The 12,611-nt window shown below is 39.6% G+C and overlaps 1 protein-coding gene across 1 annotated transcript in view; it reads left to right on the plus strand.

Annotated features, from left to right (window-relative positions):
- Positions 1-12,611, plus strand: part of LOC132383331 (CUB and sushi domain-containing protein 1-like) — a 474,994-nt gene that overhangs the window by 366,709 nt on the left and 95,674 nt on the right. Inside the window, exons 39-43 of the mRNA XM_059954233.1 lie at positions 499-672; positions 1,252-1,425; positions 5,267-5,440; positions 5,532-5,720; positions 11,379-11,552. Of these exons, the coding sequence (XP_059810216.1) occupies positions 499-672; positions 1,252-1,425; positions 5,267-5,440; positions 5,532-5,720; positions 11,379-11,552 (885 nt within the window). The remainder of the gene's footprint in view (positions 1-498; positions 673-1,251; positions 1,426-5,266; positions 5,441-5,531; positions 5,721-11,378; positions 11,553-12,611) is intronic.

Raw genomic sequence — 12,611 nt, forward strand, 5'->3', positions numbered from 1 at the left:
TGAAGCTCCCACATCCTTCCTATAATGAAGGCAACCAGAAACGAACCCAAAATTCCAAGTGTGGTCTAAGCAGATGGAAGAAAATGGAGGAAAGAAGAGAACAGAGGAAATATAGTGATTGATTATACATGGTTAATTGAAAGTGGATGTAGGACAGCCAGTTAAACTGCTTCCCTCATGTCTTTATTACCTGGGGTTCAATCCTGACCTCAGACACTGTGTGTATGAAGTTTGCACGCTATTGAGCTATGTGGGTTTACTTCATTTGCTTTGATTTCCTCCCACATCCCAAAGTTGTACAGGTTAACTGGTGGCTATAAATTTCCCCAAGCGTATAGTTGAGTGGTGCAATTTGGGAGAATTGAATGAGATTATTATATAATCGATATAAATGAATGCTAACATCCAGTATGATTTTGGTGGGCTAAACATCTTGTTTCTATGCGATATGATGCTAAGAACTGTTAAAACTAATCATTTAATTTTCTAAATTTACAGTAATCTCATGTGCAGAACTAGGATATCCAGCACACGGTAATAAGATTGGGACATTAAATACGTATGGGGCAACAGCTATCTTTTCCTGTAACACTGGATACACAATGGTAGGATCCCGAGTACGGGAATGCCAGGCCAACGGACTGTGGAGTGGAATGGAAGTGAATTGCCTTGGTTAGTATTTGGAGATCTATGCATAAATGCTTGGTTCATGAACAGTTCCGCAAACTATAAAATTGTATTGTATTATTTGTTTGTTTTAATTTCATTAAAGTTTAAGTAAATACCACTGAAATGCAACTTACACTTGATTTTGCAATTCTGCAATTAAGTACTTGCTTTAAATGATAGGCTAAGGCAACCAGTTTCAAGATCAAGTTGATAAGTTGCCTTCGATAGTTCATGAAACTTTGAGCTGTTACCTCACTGAATTTTTGAAATGTGTATGATCTGGTGCAGTGCCTAGGATATGTTGTTCCGTCTCTGTATCAGCTTGACTTATGTTGTAGCTTTAATGACTTCTTGCTAAATTAACTGACCTGAAATAATTTGCATTACAAAATGTTATCACAAAATTAAAATGCCATGATTTGAATGCACTGAAAGTAACCAAATTGCTTGTAAAGAATATAAAATCTGTTCATATAAATAAGTATAGGAGCCACTAATATTTCTTGTCCTTTCCAAATTATTCCTGTAAGTTGTTATTAATTGAGCCATTAATCACACTGAATGAAGCTTCTTTGGTTTTAGCTGGTCACTGTGGGATGCCCAAGTCCATTGTCAATGGTCAGGTAATTGGTGAAAACTTCAGCTACCGTGGAACAGTGGTATACCAGTGTAACCCAGGATTTCGCCTCATTGGAACGTCAGTTCGAATTTGCCAGCAGGATCACAAGTGGTCAGGGAAATCGCCTGTATGTGTGCGTAAGTATCACTTGATTTAGATTTCAATTGTTGTTCCTCTCCACGCTGTGTGGTGCATTGGGCAGCAATCTTGCCATTTGTTTAGCATTTGTCTGTTTTTTATGAGGCCAAGTCGCTAGCTCAATGCTCAACCCAGCGTGGAAGGAAAGCGTGCAAAGAGCTGGCCGGATTCGAACCCAGGACCACTCACCTCAAAGTTCAGTGCAGATGTCACCACACCACCGGCCGGCTAATTTAGTTATCAATAAGGGAGAGAAAATGATGAAGATCATGGTTCATTTGTTTTAATTTTAGTCAATATATCTCAAATATTTATTACTTATTTCATTAGGTACTTGTTTTCAATTCTTGGTTAACAATATTTTTTTCATAAAATGGGTCAATGGATAGTGTGGTGATTGGTAACTGAAATCGTCGTGCAACGTTTGGTAGATGGCTAAATATGCTTCTGGAGATTTGATGCTTCTACCTGCAAGATTCTCTGTCCATCACTCATCCCAAGAATTTCTGGTTCACCCTTGCATGTATGCATCAAAGAACATTTTGGGCATTACCCCTTCAGTGAAAATTTTTGTTGTACTTTGTGCATAACATCTCATGTGTTGCATGTTTTTCTAGCCAAAACTGCCTGTACTTTTCCTGACAGTGGACTTGGTAGATTGTTAGCCATTCACCCAATCTCCGAGAGTGTTGTTGAGACGTTGAAGCCCAGTGCTTATTCGCGAAGAGATTGTGGTGCGTGCGTATTTTTTAAGGACGAGCTGTGATTTGTGTTGGGTGTGAAGAGGTATCGGGGTAGGACTGTCCATTTGTGAGGTAAAGAAACAACACTCGCGCATTGTGGAGGATCAGAATGGGGTGTTGTGGGAGGGGATTTGGGAGGAATGGCAGTCAGTCTGTGGCACAATGATCGAGGGAAGCTCCTGATGCTTGCATTTGGAACTAGGCAGGACAAGTTGTTTGTTTGGGCGTTGAGTAACACATTAAGTCTTCCAGTTCACAAGTGTATAAGCAAAGTGATGTTGTATCAGAAATATCTGTTCACATCTTCCCACAAGGAAACTTGGTTCACAATCCCCTGCTGCAATGCTTTAACATCTCCTGTCTCCCTAATGTGGAAATGGGTGACTCTTGCCAGGATATGTGTAGACAAATGTCACCAGTGATATAAAACAAGTAGCTTTAATTGCATAAAACTGAAATAAACAGGGATTATTCATGCATGTGAAACAGATTTTGGTTCTTAATGGTTAAAATTTAATCCCAAAGATAGCCATTCATCTTTCCACATATTATAAGCTTCACTCTGCTGCCCAATATCACTGTGCATTAATACTGAGTGAGGGAAAGTGCTATTTGCTATCCGTCAGCTGCCTCTTGGATTGATTAAGCACTGGCATCCTTGCGGCAGCAGTGAAGCAAAGCCTGTTTTACCTTCTATGTTCCCCTCCTCTCTGGCATTCCCATTCTGTATTATTTCCCAATAATGACACAGCTGGCCTCGCATTGTGAATCGCAGTCAAGATGTCATGCTCTTTGGTTCAACAATGTACTTGCTTCAACTTAAACTTTTAATAATTGATGATGCTGTTTCTTGTACCGTCTGAAACAGAATATATTTGGCAGTTTATTTTGGACAATATGAAATTTCTTCAGTGTGTATTGCGTTTGCAATGCCCAGTGGAACAATAATTCTTAAAATTAAAAAAAAAAAGCAGGTGTGATAGCACATCTTTGCTACAGCTACCCGAAAAAGCTGGACAGCCGCAAATAGACTCAGAAGTCGACATGCAAAAACAGTGCAAGCACTACACCAATGGGACGCCTGACAAGTTCCAGCTTGCCCCTGTGGTTGCCAACCCAGGATGTCCTCTGCCTGGTCCAAACATGCCCTCTCACCAAGATCCAAGATGGCTTTGCTGCGGTCCACCGATGGGGCCATGAGCTGGCGGATTGGCTTGATACAAAACAATTGGAACTGTGAAGAGAAAAACACCTGCCATAAGAAACAACAACAACAACACAAAGGTTTGAATTTTTCTTTTAATGTCTGGCAAGTCGAATGCAGATCCCTAGAATCTTGTCAACAGCATTCCTTGTTTTAAGGCATAGCTCAATCCTTTGCAATAAGCAGAATAATACTTCATTGGTTTTGGTAAGATTATACATATTTTTAATTCATTCTGAGCAGAGACATAACATATATTGTTGGAGCTTGGGTTATGAACCTTTTATTGCATTGGTAGCACATGGAAGTAGTTTTCTCTTCCAAATGAGACTGGGAATAACCAATGATTCTCTACCAGCTGCTTTTGTACTCTTTGGACTGAATTAATGGTGATATTCACTTTCTGTCGGTTCTAACCAATCTGTTTCTTTATATATTAACTCTATGTAAAGCTATATTGATCTTAAGGTGTTGTGTACATCAAGCATTTTATTGTGTCCATCACTGGGATTATTTTATAATATCGTATTACTCATAATGCAAAAACTGGGGCATTGCACCCAATTTCAATATCAGGTGAAACCTGGTGTCAGAAGTACAGTTCCTTACAGCAGAATATAAGTTAATTGCTGATCATTTCCTAGTATCAGAGACAACTTCTTGTGCACGGTGAAAATAGTAGTTCCACATTAAGTAGTGTTTGTCTGTTTATCCACCATATCTGTATAGCATTGTATGAAATCGGTAGCCTTTCAGCAAATTGATTCAGTTGTACATTCCTGAATTCAGTGGAGTCAGTATCATCAATAACTGGGATAACCACAAGCATTTTATATAGGTATACTGTATCAACAATATATGCAGTCTGCAAGAGTTTGACCATTTGGTAGTCATCTCTCTGGAACCTATATGAATGTCCTAAATATCATTTAGACATTAAATTTCCAGTGATGTATATTGGGTTCCTTACATGAGATCGATTCATTGTTGATTTCACAGATGAGCCATAATTTTTATGCACTGATTGAATTTCACAATACAGTGGATTCCAGTCAATTGGGACAGCTGCTTATTTGGGACAACTCTTAAAGAACAAAACAAATCAAGAAAATTGTCGGATTCCCTTTTGCTTATTTGGGACATTATCCCACTTAATTGGGATGGGAGACTGTTTCAAACTAGCATCAGTCATGTGAATTTGTGTAGCCATTAGACACAGCACTTAAGACACACACATTAGGTGGAAAGTTTTAAAATAATATCAGTTGCACGTGCTTGTGTTCAAAAAGTAGTGATTTTGTCACTAATAGTTGGTGAGAAATAATAGCTGGCGAGCAGTAAGTCATCTTAGAACTCATTTGCCTACTGCGGTTTTAAGTATTCAGGCTTGGAGATTCCAGGAGCGAAAATGAAATGATTCCACTCCTTCAAGTTAGGAACTACAAAGAATTTGAAGGCATCAACAATCATCTTGAATGTTACAATGAAAGTGAAGATTTGGTGGATGAGAACATTGAAAGCAATGGTTGAAGACAGTTCACTATCTGTAATAGGTGATGTGCTGATTTTATTCATTTACAGCCAATCCAAAAAATGCAGTATTCTCCATCAAGAGCTATTAGGAACTAATATACACCTTTATAGTACTGTAGTAGTACTAATGGTGTTCTAATTTATTCTAATTTCACTTAGATACATAATTTGTTACTCAGTTAAATGGTAGTTTGTCCTTTTTATACCATTTTAACTACTTACATGAAACTTTGGATAATTGAGGTCCAAAATGTACTGGTCCCAATTTGTCCCGATTAAACTGGAATGCACTACATTGGAGTTCTTTTGTAGAACGTTCAGATGTTATTGAATAACTGTTATACTGTTTACCTTTTCCAGCTCTTTCATGTGGTCACCCTGGTAATCCAGTGAATGGAGTAACTCATGGAACTCAGTTTAACCTGAATGATGTGGTTAGATTTACCTGTAACGCAGGGTACTTACTGCATGGATCTGTTAGCTCCCAGTGCCAATCTAATGGGCAGTGGAGCAATTCCTTTCCTGCATGTAAAGGTACAAGCTCTTAACTACAAAGCAGTTGCAAAGATTTTAGCATGCAGAAAAATGCTCCATAGAGTTTGAATATATCTTTGTTTTCTTGTAGTTGTTAACTGTTCAGATCCTGCGCATGTAGAAAATGGAATTCGCCGAGTACAGTTGAACATTGCCCAGAGATTTAGTTATGGCAGTACGGTCTCATATGAGTGCAATGCTGGATACTACCTGCTGGGATCAGATGTGCTGACATGTCAAGGTGATGGCTCCTGGGACAAGTCACTCCCAAAATGCCTCTGTAAGTGAACTTGCCACCTTTGAATGAATGTATTATTCTGCAAAAGAGAATAATTTAATCCTATTGTGTAGTTTGTTTCAGTAGAAATTAATAATAAATTCAGGTATTGATGTCATTTCATTGAGCATTAAAGAAATAAAATTGTAAATTCAATTGTTAACTGACCTAGTCAGACATACAGTGTGCTCAGAATATAAGAATTTCCATTTAGAAAGGAGTTGAAGAATTTCTTTCACCAGAGGATGGTGAATCAGTGAAAGTTATTGGCACAGATGGCTGTGGAGGTCAAGTCATTGGGTATATTTAAAGTGGAAGCTGATAGGTACTTAATTAGTATGGGGGTTAAAGGCCCAAAGCAGAAAAAAAGGCGCTAAGAGGGAAATAAATCTGTGATCATTTGGTGAAGAAGAGTTGATGGGCCAAATAGCCCAATTTTACTTCTGTGTCCTATGGTCTGATGGAATGCTGTGGGGAGCAAGTTAAAATGTTAATCTGATCACTCAGTGGAATTTATTGAATGCATTTCTACTTAATGACCTGAAGAATCTCTATAATTCACAAGAGGAAAGTCAAAAATGAAATGATTTTTCTTTCAGTCGACAAAACGTGAAAATACAAGAGATGCCGGGCATCAATCAGTTTCAGCTATTGTATTTTGAGGATTTAAAATACGAAGCAAGGCACGTCCTTTTTAATGATAGGGCTCAGATCCAGTCCACTTTTGGTGACAGGAGAGGAGTACTTTCAAGCAGTGATTGTACTATTAGTGACAAGTGACTGACAACTGAGCTAAAAGGGTTTAATTGTTGCTCTAATGCTGTTATTATGGTCAACCCTGAAAGAACAATAGTCATCCATTTCCCAAAGGGAAGGCTGATACTGCTGATTCTAGCTTCCCCATTTTTTCATTTAGCCATGTCAGTGCAGTCACTGTCAGTCATACAGTGTAATGACGGAGAGCACTGGCAATTTGGTCATTGGAATTGGCATTGGCGTATTATTGTCCTGTAGTAAAAAGATTGTTTTGCATACCGTTTACAGACCAGATCACTATACAGTGCATTAAGCTAGAATAAAGTAAAACAGTAACACTGCAGAATATAAGTGTAAAAGAATGGAGTCAACAAGGAAGTACAAGATGATAATGATTGAGAAACCAAGAGTCCATTTATCATACTCGAGTTCCAATCAAGACTCAAGATAATAGTGGGTTAGAAGCTGTCCTTGAGCCTAGTGTTTTATGCATCTTCTACTTGATGAAAGAGGGTAGAAGAGCGAACGTATGAGGTGGGTAGAGTTTTTGATTATGCTATCGGCTTTACTGATGCAGCGAGAAATATAGACAGATTCTAAAGAGGGGAGTCTGGTTCCTGTGATGTACTGATCTGTGTTCACAACTCTCTGCAATTTTTTGTGATCACACCGTGATCACTTCCTGGGCCAGGGGGCCTCTTCTTTTTTGCCAAGCTCAGCTTTCTAAACACAGCAGCAGACATTTGTGGAGATCAAAGAGTTGATTTTGAATAAGATAGACTTCCAAGTAATATTCTATGCTTAGCTGCTGGTCATAGACAGGAGCCAGTCTTCAGCTTTTAATGTTGCTTGAAGTTGAAAGGACCACTTTGCAAACAGAGGCATTCTCTACAGAAAGTAGAATCTTGGATCACAGCAGCTAGACTGAATTCTCAAGAGGTGTACTTTAAGACAACAGAGATGCTAATTTGTCATGTTTCAAAACAGACAATGCTGGCTAAGTTATTTAGTTCAAAGAAGCCAGTAGGCCAGGTGAATGATATCATTTAGCACAGCAAATGGCTGATGTGGTAATAAATTGAAAGGATTGTGTACTCACAGAGTCAGCTTTGCAGCGTTAATTGTGAGAGTCAGGAAACTGTGTCTCCAAGAAGCTTTTAGACCGTGTGTGTTGAAAGGGTATATAAGGAAATAACATATAAACGTGTAGTCATCCAAATGGGAAAGAAACAAGATGAATGTAAAGATCAGTCTAGGCTTTTTTGGAACAGTTAAGGAACATCAAGAAGAATGACAGAAATCAGAAGAAGAAGAATCCTCTGGTTTCAATTTCTGTGATAGATGATTCATTCATCTGCATCTTTAGTATGTCTTTTTAGCTTATAGGAATTGTAGTTGTGTTTTGAAAATCCTTTGTGTTTTAGAAATGGTTTGTAATTTGGATGTCTTTTATAAGATTGAAATCCTCTGCGGGTTTTTAATGTTTGTTTGGATTTAAACGTGTATCACTGAAAATAAGTGGACTGTGTTTGAATAGCTTTGTTACCTGGAAGCATCTTCTCCATGATAGGGAAGGGGGACCCACCACTCTAATAGTGGGTATAGACAGTTAAACTTGCCATGGGGAATAAACAGGGAAGTGAACTAGTCTTTGAAGATTTGATTGTTACAGTATTACCTCCATTTAGTGAGGGGACCCATGGCTATTTATATCGGATAGGGCTTAAGATCTCCATTTGAGTTTAAAACTTTGCATTCAGCAAACCCAATACCATCACAACATGCAGAGCAGTTGCTTTATCAAGCTGTTATGCATCCTGACAGAATGCTTACTATGGGGAATCAATAAAACTTATTACAATCACAAATCCCAGCCCACTCTGATTGCTGTTCTGAGCATACCTTGATCATTGTATGACTGAAATAAAACCTTATACTGTTGTTACTGAGTACAAGTTGCTATGGAAACTGCCACTGGAGCATTGCTCCTGGAATTTTCTGACAATTATGGTTGCTAGCAAACGTTTGTAGTTGGTATGTTACCTTACACACATGAATCAACTTCTGTAAATTATTTGAAATAAGTTTTTATCTGACTCTGTTAGGTAATGTACTTTGCCAGTGTGTGTCATATTGTAAACATTTACTGGACAGTCTTTGGTGGCAATGAGGTACACACAGTCGTTGAGTGAAACTCACCCTCCAGGACAAGGGAATATCTTAGTTCATTATCCATTGCACAGACCTTGTTGTCTTCTGTTCTACAACTGAATGAAATGGCAGCAATTATCTCCAAATCCATGGGTTATAAGGGAAGATCTGCATTGCGGCTTACCTTTAAAAATTTAATGACAGATGGTCAAAAGTGATAATTTTCTTGGAGACTCTCTTCGGCTGTTCATCAAATTGTCCAATGGTGTCATCACGTAATGGACACCAAAGAGATTATGCATCCTATGAACCAGTCGTGTTTAACAAAAATTGGTAGTAGAGCAGCTGTCTCACAGCCTCAGACACATGTTCCATTTTGATCTCAGGTATTGTCTATTGATGTTTTCCTTGTGACCCCATGGATAATTTTCAGGTACTCCATTCCCTCCCCCCACATTATGTGGCTTGTTAAGTTAACTGACCATTAATAAACGTCATTTGTTTGAAGGTGAATTTTAGAGTCTCCAGGATGATGGGAATGCGTAGCTTAATAGAAACTGCTGCTTAATTGTAGCCATAATCTCTGTAGATACTATATCACTCTATAACACTAACAACCAAAAACAATTATCTTTTGAAGCCACTCAGTGGTCATAACAGATTATTTAAATAATACATAAATTTAAATAATTGTGACCATATCCATAACAGCCACCATTCATTTCTTTGTAAATATCTTTGGGTATTTACCCCAGTACACTGTATATGCTGAGTTCAAGGTCAAAGATTCAAAGTACATTTATTATGAAAGTAGATATGTAGTATACAACCCTGAAATTCATCTTCCCCACAGACAATGATGAAACAAAGAAAAACCATGGAACTAGCCCTTTCAAAGAAAATCATAAAATATCAACCACCCCCCCCCCCCCCAACTGCACATCACACACAAAAAATATCACACAACAAAACAAATAGCAAAGACACAGAATATAAAACACAAAATCGAAAGGGATAGTTCAGGTCATCACTTTGTAAATACATGAAAAATGTTGGATATTTGAATTAGATCAGACATTTTCTACAGAGAAAGACATGAATTTGACATGGTTCATTGACCATTTTTCAGGACAGGAAAGCATCATGGATGTACTAGGCTTTTACTAAGTACAGCTACAGGGGAGAAAGTTGAAGAAGGAAGCTCTGTGATCTTCTACTGTTTATTTCCCTCCACAGACACTGCCTGACTTGCTGAGCTCCTGCAGCATTTGATAGTGTTGTTCTTTGTGCTGGAGGAGGGAAGGGTAATTCATTTCAAAAACCTGACATTGCAAGGTAAAAGAGGAGGGATACTAAGATTGGTAAAGAAACAAATCATATCAAGTTAAATTATCATTCAACCACACATGGATACAGGCAAATGAAACAGAGTGGTTCTGGGGCCAAGGTGCAAAACATTGACAGCACACTCAAAATAGTGAGCAAGAAAAGAAACATAATCACACAAAAGAATAACACTTATAGCCCAAACCCCTGAGCGACATGTCCTACAGATTGATGATACAATTCCCAGAAATCCAGCCTGTCATTCCACTGATCAAGCACTGGAGGGCAGCACCAATGGGAGAGACCAGCACCTAACTGGTCACAGACGCCACACAGCACAGCCTCCGGCATCTCCTCACTTGGACTGCAGCAGCAGACAAGCCCGTGGCTGGAGGCTTAGTCCTCGCTGCGACCGAGGCTATGCAGCTCCCACACCACCTGTCCATCCACTAAACAAGGGAAGCAGGGATGTGGTATCTTTCATTGTCAATGTCCGACAGGGTTTTGGAGTCACCAGGGAAACATCCAAGACAACCACCTGAAGCATTTTGTTTTACAGTAACTTATGCCTCTCTCTATTTCATTACCAGCACAATATATGGCCTGGAGGCAGAATGCATTGGTCTAATTTGTAAATATGGGGCCCTGCAGTCTCTGCTTCCTTACCTTTCCTTACCTGTAGTCGCAACTTGGTCCCTTAAGCCAGTAAGTCCGACAGAACATTAGGTTTTCCTGCTGAAGTGTATGCCACCTTTAGTAGACCCAACACATCAAATTATACCATGACTCAAAATTAGCAAAACTCCTTTCAAAATACTTTATACACCTTTGATTTAACGAACACTATGAAAGTGTTAAATTTAAACACAAGTCTAATATTTTAAGAATATAATAGTTAACAAACAGTAAAAAATACTTAAAGTGATAGAAGACATTTCAGTATGATTACATTGAGAATTAGATGCAACAGTTAATTTAATGAAAAATCCCAAAAAAAAACACCTCAGGAGAGGTTCGTTCCACGAGAGTGAATTATGTTGTTTAATCTGTGCCATGTTCAAGTTCAGCTGGGAAACAGGAGCAAAATCAGAGTGTGGTTGGAAAGGCAGCAAAATCTTTGCAACATCCGTCTTCACGCGCCTTGTCCTCAGAAGTGAATGGGAATCCCGGAGTTATACAGCATGGGGCTTCGCCCTTTGGCTCAGCACGTCATTGCTAACCAACGTGCCTTCCTAAGCTCATCCCATTTGTCGGCATCAGGCCTATACCCTTCTGAAACTTTCCCATCCAGATTGTCAGTTACCATAATTGTCAACTCTTTTTTGTCTAATCGTGATCCATTTTAAATGCTGATCTCACCTGTTCATTGTGCTGTTTATGGATTTACTTTAAAAGATGTTTTTTATACCACTTTTTTTTCTGTCCTAGTGGTGCTCTGTGGTCATCCTGGATTCCCCCCAGGAGCAGAATTGCATGGTGACCAGTTTACAGTTGGCTCCACGGTGCGATACCAGTGCAGCCAAAGAAGGCATCTGATTGGAAACAGCACTCGTGTTTGCCATCTGGATGGGCACTGGAGTGGATCATTGCCACACTGCTCAGGTAAGCCCTCCCTCTCAGCACATGGGGTTCTGAAAGGGCTCACTGTCTGTCAACCATAAATTTGACACAATGTTCATAAACTCCTCTATTGATGCATGAGCTATCTGGCATAAAGTAGGTTTTGCATTCATATCTTGTGTAGGTAGTCATTGACGTAAGCTCTATTGCACCCTAAAGGACAAACAGCTATCGTGTTGATGCAGCCCAACTACAACCATACTGATTGCTTGAGCAGTCACTTGTAACCAAGGCCTGAGGCCTCTGTGGCAAGTTAATGGCAGGTGCATTCTCATGCAGCTGGCTGGTAGTATAGTGACATTCACACCAGACTTTGAAGTGAGTGGTCCCAGGTTCAAATCTGGCTCCTTGCGCGCTTTCCATCCGTGCTGGGTTGAGCGCCGAGCTAGCAGCTCAGCCTCATCAAAAACGGACGAGGGCTAAAGGAACGGTAAGGTTGCCACCTGACGTGCCGCAGGGCACGGAGAGGAACGACATTCTCACAAAATAGCTGTCTGGCGTTGTCTACTCCTGTTGGCGGTTGGGAGAGTACTGACGGTGCTCGTTTTTGACTGTGGGTTGTGTGTGGAAGATGTCATTGCTGTGGGTGTGAGCGGTTGGCTTTGCATGATGTTCGGGGAGGCTGGTGGGTATGATTAAATGCAGGGGAGCTGGCGGTGGGACTGGTGTACCCTGGATGGCCACCAACATAACAATCTGTGATGCCATGTATCAGATGGAGTGAGGGACTCCTGCAAAGCAGGCGAATCACAAGATACTTTATTGTCCCCAAACAATTGATACTAGAGCGTACAATCATCAAGGTGATATTTGTTTCTGCGCCTCGCGCTCCCTGAAGTACAAATCGAAGTAAGTATTATAAAAAATTTAAATTATAAATCATAATTAGAAAATAGAAAAAGGAAAATAAGGTAGTGCAAGTCAGGTCCAGATATTTGGAAGTTTGGAAGAGACCTAGAGTCAGGGCTTTATGCTTTGGCTCTGGGAGGTTTGTAGGTCAAAGAGTAGAGGTCAGACTAAGAGTAGTTCACCAGTTCTCCA

This window comes from Hypanus sabinus, chromosome 30 (genome assembly GCF_030144855.1).
Source record: "Hypanus sabinus isolate sHypSab1 chromosome 30, sHypSab1.hap1, whole genome shotgun sequence".
Taxonomy (NCBI): domain Eukaryota; kingdom Metazoa; phylum Chordata; class Chondrichthyes; order Myliobatiformes; family Dasyatidae; genus Hypanus; species Hypanus sabinus.